Raw genomic sequence first — 7,926 nt, forward strand, 5'->3', positions numbered from 1 at the left:
GGTTACCTGTCCCTACACTCTAACCACTAGTGTGTGTCCCTACACTCTAACCACTAGTGTGTGTCCCTACACTCTAACCACTAGGTTACCTGCCGTCCCTACACTCTAACCACTAGGTTACCTAGGTTACCTGCCGTCCCTACACTCTAACCACTAGGTTACCTGCCGTCCCTACACTCTAACCACTAGGTTGTGTGTCCCTACACTCTAACCACTAGTGTGTGTCCCTACACTCTAACCACTAGGCTACCTGCCGTCCCTACACTCTAACCACTAGGTTACCTGCCGCCCCTACACTCTAACCACTAGGTTACCTGCCGTCCCTACACTCTAACCACTAGGTGTGTGTCCCTACACTCTAACCACTAGTACCTGTGTCCCTACACTCTAACCACTAGGTTACCTGCCGTCCCTACACTCTAACCACTAGGTTACCTGCCGCCCCTACACTCTAACCACTAGGTTACCTGCCTCCCTACACTCTAACCACTAGGTTACCTGCCGTCCCTCCACTCTAACCACTAGGTTACCTGCCGTCCCTACACTCTAACCACTAGGTTACCTGCCTGCCCCTACACTCTAACCACTAGGTTACCTGCCGTCCCTACACTCTAACCACTAGGTTACCTACCGTCCCTACACTCTAACCACTAGGTTACCTACCGTCCCTACACTCTAACCACTAGGTTACCTGCCGTCCCTACACTCTAACCACTAGTGTGTGTCCCTACACTCTAACCACTAGGCTACCTGCCGTCCCTACACTCTAACCACTAGGTTACCTGCCGCCCCTACACTCTAACCACTAGGTTACCTGTGTCCCTACACTCTAACCACTAGGTTACCTCGTAACCACGTCCCTCCCCACTCTAACCACTAGGTTACCTGCCGTCCCTACACTCTAACCACTAGGTTACCTGCCTGTCCCCTACACTCTAACCACTAGGTTACCTGCCGTCCCTACACTCTAACCACTAGGTTACCTGCCGTCCCTACACTCTAACCACTAGGTTACCTGCCGTCCCTACACTCTAACCACTAGGTTACCTGCCGTCCCTACACTCTAACCACTAGTGTGTGTCCCTACACTCTAACCACTAGGCTACCTGCCGTCCCTACACTCTAACCACTAGTGTGTGTCCCTACACTCTAACCACTAGTGTGTGTCCCTACACTCTAACCACTAGGTTACCTGCCGTCCCTACACTCTAACCACTAGTGTGTGTCCCTACACTCTAACCACTAGGTTACCTGCCGTCCCTACACTCTAACCAATAGGTTACCTGCCGTCCCTACACTCTAACCACTAGGTTACCTACCGTCCCTACACTCTAACCACTAGGTTACCTGCCGCCCCTACACTCTAACCACTAGGTTACCTGCTGTCCCTACACTCTAACCACTAGGTTACCTGCCGTCCCTACACTCTAACCACTAGGTTACCTGCCGTCCCTACACTCTAACCACTAGGTTACCTGCCGTCCCTACACTCTAACCACTAGGTTACCTGCCGTCCCTACACTCTAACCACTAGGTTACCTGCCGCCCCTACACTCTAACCACTAGGTTACCTGCCGTCCCTACACTCTAACCACTAGGTTACCTGTGTCCCTACACTCTAACCACTAGGTTACCTGCCGTCCCTACACTCTAACCACTAGGTTACCTGCCGTCCCTACACTCTAACCACTAGGTTACCTGCCGTCCCTACACTCTAACCACTAGGTTACCTGCCGTCCCCTACACTCTAACCACTAGGTTACCTGCCGTCCCTACACTCTAACCACTAGGTTACCTGCCGTACCCCTACACTCTAACCACTAGGTTACCTGCCGTCCCTACACTCTAACCAATAGGTTACCTGCCGTCCCTACACTCTAACCACTAGGTTACCTGCCGTCCCTACACTCTAACCACTAGGTTACCTGCCGTCCCTACACTCTAACCACTAGGTTACCTGCCGCATCAGGTATACAACACATACTGAACCGCTAGCTGTGAATAGAACAGGAACCGTTCTAGTGGGTAGAAATACCAAGATGCTGCAAGTTGAGTTTCTCAAAATTATTTTATTTATAGTAGATCTTATCTATCTCTATCAGGAGGATACAGATGAGAGATGTCCGCACCCCAAACTGCATCCTATTCCCTATTTAGTGCACAGTACGACTAATAGGGTGGTTTTTTTTGGGGGTGGGTACATGGACCCAGTTTTCAGAAGTCTGTCCGCCAACCTGTTTCTGATTCAGCTCTACAGAACGAGAACAACTTGAGACGTTCTCTTTGAAACTCTTAACACCAGTCCCCTGTGTGTGTGTGTGTGTGTGTGTGTGTGTGTGTGTGTGTGTGTGTGTGTGTGTGTGTGTGTGTGTGTGTGTGTGTGTGTGTGTTTTGCGTGTCAACCTCCACATGTTTCTATTTCCCTCCCCCTCCCCTCTCTTCTCCTCATAGAGAAACAGCCCGGGTCATTACAAGCCTATTCATTACCTTGGTCATTACACATAGGAACTGCCCTCTGCTGCCTATCCCAGGGCCCTAGGGCCACACACGGGATCCTGTGGCCCAGTATCGTGTGTGTGTGTGTAATGAGTATAAGAGACCTAATAGGTCATTGTCTGCCCTCTGCTAAAGTGGTCCAACCTGAATTACCCTCTTCAAAGAAACCTCCACTTCCTAAAGGGTAGCCAGTGTGTGTGTGTGTGTGTGTGTGTGTGTGTGTGTGTGTGTGTGTGTGTGTGTGTGTGTGTGTGTGTGTGTGTGTGTGTGTGTGTGTGTGTGTGTGTGTGTGTGTGTGTGTGTCCACCACCACAGAAGTCATTGTTCTCTGAGCCTGCAGTGACAATTACTCATATTTAGAGAGAGAGAGAGAGAGGGTGGGAATGAGAACTAGAGATACTGGGGAGGCAGTAAGAAAGTGGAAGAGTGTAAAACACAGACCGATTGGGAGGATATGAGATGGGAGAGAGAATTAAAGGAGGAACAGACAATTAAAGAGAGGACAGAGAATTGAACATAGGACGGCTCTGGCGGCTCCTGGCTGGTGGATCTGGCGGCTCCTGGCTGGCCTGGCTGGCTGGTGGATCTGGCGGCTCCTGGCTGGCTGGCGGCTCCTGATGGCTCTGGCGGCTCCTGGCTGGCTGGCGGCTCCTGGCTGGCTGGTGGATCTGGCTCCTGGCTGGCCTGGCTGGCTGATGGCTGGCTGGCGGCTCCTGGCTGGCTGGTGGCTCTGGCGGCTCCTGGCTGGCTGGTGGATCTGGCGGCTCCTGGCTGGTGGCTCTGGCGGCTCCTGGCTGGCTGATGGATCTGGTGGCTCCTGGCTGACTGATGGCTCTGGGGGCTCCTGGCTGACTGATGGCTCTGGCGGCTCCTGGCTGGCTGGTGGATCTGGCTCCTGGCTCTGGTGGCTGGCTGGTGGATCTGGCGGCTCCTGGCTGACTGATGGCTCTGGCTCCTGGTGGCTCCTGGCTGGCTGGCTCCTGGCTGGCTGGTGGATCTGGCGGCCTGGCTGGCTCTGGCGGCTCCTCCTGGCTCTGGCTCCTGGCTGGCTGGATCTGGCGGCTCCTGGCTGACTGATGGCTCTGGCGGCTCCTGGCTGGCTGGTGGATCTGGCGGCTCCTGGCTGACTGGCTCTGGCGGCTGGCTGGCTCTGGCGGCTCCTGGCTGGCTGATGGCTCTGGCGGCTCCTGGGACTGATGGCTCTGGCGGCTCCTGGCTGGCTGGTGGATCTGGCTGGCTGACTGGCTGGCTGGCTCCTGGCTGACTGATGGCTCTGGCGGCTCCTGGCTGGCTGGTGGATCTGGCGGCTCCTGGCTGGCTGGCTCTGGATCTGGCGGCTGGCCTGGCTGGCTGGGACTGGCTCTGGCGGCTGGATCTGGACTGATGGCTCTGGCGGCTCCTGGCTGGCTGGCTCCTGGCTGGCTGGATCTGGTGGCTCCTGGCTCTGGCGGCTCCTGGCTGACTGATGGATCTGGCTGGCTGACTGATGGCTCTGGCGGCTCCTGGCTGACTGATGGCTCTGGCGGCTCCTGGCTGGCTGGCTCTGGCGGCTCCTGGCTCTGGCGGCTCCTGGCTGACTGATGGCTCTGGCTGATGGATCTGGTGGCTCCTGGCCTGGCTGGCTGGTGGATCTGGCTCCTGGGCTCCTGGCTCCTGGCTGACTGATGGCTCTGGCTGATGGCTCCTGGGCTGGCTCTGGCGGCTCCTGGCTGACTGATGGCTCTGGCGGCTCCTGCTGATGGCTTTGGCGGCTCCTGACTGATGGCTCTGGCGGCTCCTGGCTGGCTGGTGGATCTGGCGGCTCCTGGCTGACTGATGGATCTGGCGGCTCCTGGCTGACTGATGGCTCTGGCGGCTCCTGGCTGACTGATGGCTCTGGGGGCTCCTGGCTGGCTGGCGGCTCTGGCGGCTCCTGGCTGGCTGGTGGATCTGGCTCCTGGCTGGCTGGCTCTGGCGGCTCCTGGCTGGCTGGCGGCTGGCGGCCTGGCTGATGGGTCTGGCGGCTCCTGGCTGGCTGGCGGCTCTGGCGGCTCCTGGCTGGCTGGCGGCTCTGGTGGCTCCTGGCTGACTGATGGCTCTGGCGGCTCCTGGCTGACTGGCGGCTCCTGGCGGCTCTGGCGGCTCCTGGCTGGCTGGCGGCTCTGGCGGCTCAGGACAGACTGGCGGCTCAGGACAGACTGGCGGCTCAGGACAGACTGGCGGCTCAGGACAGACTGGCGGCTCTGGCAGCTCAGGACATACTGGCGGCTCTGGCGGCTCAGGACAGACGGGAGACTCCGGCGGCTCAGGACAGACGGGAGACTCCGGCGGCTCAGGACAGGCGGGAGACGCTGGCAGCGCTGGACAGGCGGGATCCCCTGTAGGGATGAGACGGAGAGACAGCCTGGTGCGGGGGGCTGCCACCAGAGGGCTGGGGCGTGGAGATGGCACCAGATAGACCGGACCGTGCAGGCGCACTGGAGCTCTTGAGCACCGAGCCTGCCCAACCTTACCTGGTTGAATGCTCCCCGTAGCCAGGCCAGTGCGGCAAGGTGGAATAGCCCGCACTGGGCTGTGCTGGCGAACCGGAGACACCATACGTAAGGCTGGTGCCATGTACGCCGGCCCAAGGAGACGCGGCCGATACGAGGAGCTGGAATGTTCCGCACCGGGCTATGCACATGCACTGGGGACACCGTGCACTCCACCGCATAACACGGCCCGGTCCCTCTCGCTCTCCGGTAAGCACGGGGAGTTGGCTCAGGTCTCCTACCTGACACTAAACAATAAATGATGATGTGAATTTACAAAACCGAAACAGTACCGTGTGGCCCAAACACTCACACGGAAACAAACACCCACAATCCAAAAGTGAAACCCAGGCTACCTAAGTATGATTCTCAATCAGGGACAACAATTGACAGCTGCCTCTGATTGAGAACCATACTTGGCCGAACTCAAAAACCAACATAGAAAAACAAACATAGACTGCCCACCCCAACTCACGCCCGACCATACTAAAACACAGACAAAAACAAAGGAACTAAGGTCAGAACGTGACAATTAGAGAGAGGACAAATAATTAAAGAGAGGACAGAGAATTAAAGAGAGGACAGAGAATTAAAGACAGTGATAGAGAATTAAAGACAGAAACAGAGAATTAAAGACAGTAATAGAGAATTAAAGACAGTAATAGAGAATAGTAATAGTAATATAGAATTAAAGACAGTAATAGAGAATTAAAGACAGTAATAGAGAATAGTAACAGTAATATAGAATTAAAGACAGTAATAGAGAATTAAAGACAGTAATAGAGAGGGGACAGAGTTCTAGTAGGGATGTACTGTATAGGTGTAATGAAGGTTACAGCATTATGGAGGGGAACATGAAAGATGGAGGATTCTAAACTATTGTCATGAAAGATAGAGGATTCTAAACTATTGTCATGAAAGATAGAGGATTCTAAACTATTGTCATGACAGATAGAGGATTCTAAACTATTGTCATGAAAGATAGAGGATTCTAAACTATTGTCATGAAAGAGAGGATTCTAAACTATTGTCATGAAGATAGAGGATTCTAAACTATTGTCATGAAAGATAGAGGATTCTAAACTATTGTCATGAAAGATAGAGGTTCTAAACTATTGTCATGAAAGATAAATTCTAAACTATTGTCATGAATTGTCATGAAAGATAGAGGATAGAGGATTCTAAACTATTGTCATGACAGATAGAGGATTCTAAACTATTGTCATGAAAGAACAGAGGGCTTTTTCAAATGATAAGGAAGGCCAGGAGGAGGAGAAAATAATGACAATGTGTATTCTACTCTACAATGTCATTATCTGAGTCTGCAATGAGTCCTTTACACAGGTCAAGAAAAGACAAACATCTGCCAGCTAATTTATAGCATTGTTTAGTAGGTAAACACCAGGCTAATTTAAAGCATTGTTTAGTAGGTAAACACCAGGCTAATTTAAAGCATTGTTTAGTAGGTAAACACCAGGCTAATTTAAAGCATTGTTTAGTAGGTAAACACCAGGCTAATTTAAAGCATTGTTTAGTAGGTAACACCAGGCTAATTTAAAGCATTGTTTAGTAGGTAAACACCAGGCTAATTTATAGCATTGTTTAGTGGGTAACCAGTCCTATGACCACCAGTCAGGTAACCACTCCTATGGCCACTCCTATGACCACCAGTCAGGTAACCCCTCCTATGACCACCAGTCAGGTAACCACTCCTATGACCACCAGTCAGGTAACCACTCCTAACCACTCCTATGACCACCAGTCAGGTAACCCCTCCTATGGCCACCAGTCAGGTAACCACTCCTATGGCCACCAGTCAGGTAACCACTCCTATGACCACCAGTCAGGTAACCACTCCTATGACCACCAGTCAGGTAACCACTCCTATGACCACCAGTCAGGTAACCACTCCTATGACCACCAGGCAGGTAACCACTCCTATGACCACCAGTCAGGTAACCACTCCTATGGCCACCAGTCAGGTAACCCCTCCTATGGCCACCAGGCAGGTAACCCTCCTATGGCCACCAGTCAGGTAACCACTCCTATGACCACCAGTCAGGTAACCACTCCTATGACCACCAGTCAGGTAACCACTCCTATGACCACCAGTCAGGTAACCACTCCTATGACCACCAGTCAGGTAACCACTCCTATGGCCACTCCTATGACCACCAGTCAGGTAACCACCCTCCTATGGCCACCAGGCAGGTAACCACTCCTATGACCACCAGTCAGGTAACCACTTATGACCACCAGTCAGGTAACCACTCCTATGGCCACCAGTCAGGTAACCCTCCTATGACCACCAGTCAGGTAACCACTCCTATGACCACCAGTCAGGTAACCACTCCTATGGCCACCAGTCAGGTAACCACTCCTATGACCACCAGTCAGGTAACCACTCCTATGGCCACTCCTATGACCACCAGTCAGGTAACCCCTCCTATGGCCACCAGGCAGGTAACCACTCCTATGACCACCAGTCAGGTAACCACTCCTATGACCACCAGTCAGGTAACCACTCCTATGGCCACCAGTCAGGTAACCACTCCTATGACCACCAGTCAGGTAACCACTCCTATGGCCACCAGTCAGGTAACCACTCCTATGACCACCAGTCAGGTAAACCACTCCTATGACCACCAGTCAGGTAAACCACTCCTATGGCCACCAGTCAGGTAACCACTCCTATGGCCACCAGTCAGGTAAACCACTCCTATGGCCACCAGTCAGGTAACCACTCCTAGCTAGCGTGTGCTACTTTCACCTACCAGAACCAATCAAAACCAATTAACCTGATCAATGGAATCTTTAACCCTCACTAACCACCGGACACACCAGACAGGGGCAACTACACACACACACCCTGGACCACCACCCTGGAACACCACACCCTGAAACACACACACCCTGGAAC

At 53.3% G+C, this 7,926-nt stretch overlaps 1 protein-coding gene across 1 annotated transcript; it reads left to right on the forward strand.

The window, feature by feature from the left end:
• Positions 1-6,654: 6,654 nt before the first annotated feature.
• On the forward strand, positions 6,655-7,631 carry LOC112241900 (histidine-rich glycoprotein-like; the record flags this gene model as incomplete). The annotated part of the gene is made up of 3 exons (XM_042312444.1): positions 6,655-7,041; positions 7,092-7,217; positions 7,319-7,631. Coding segments are annotated over exons 1-3 (826 nt in total), but the record flags the coding sequence as incomplete, so codon positions are not given.
• Positions 7,632-7,926: the final 295 nt, after the last annotated feature.

The sequence above is a fragment of the Oncorhynchus tshawytscha genome, unplaced genomic scaffold, assembly GCF_018296145.1.
Source record: "Oncorhynchus tshawytscha isolate Ot180627B unplaced genomic scaffold, Otsh_v2.0 Un_contig_9086_pilon_pilon, whole genome shotgun sequence".
In the NCBI taxonomy this organism is placed as follows: domain Eukaryota; kingdom Metazoa; phylum Chordata; class Actinopteri; order Salmoniformes; family Salmonidae; genus Oncorhynchus; species Oncorhynchus tshawytscha.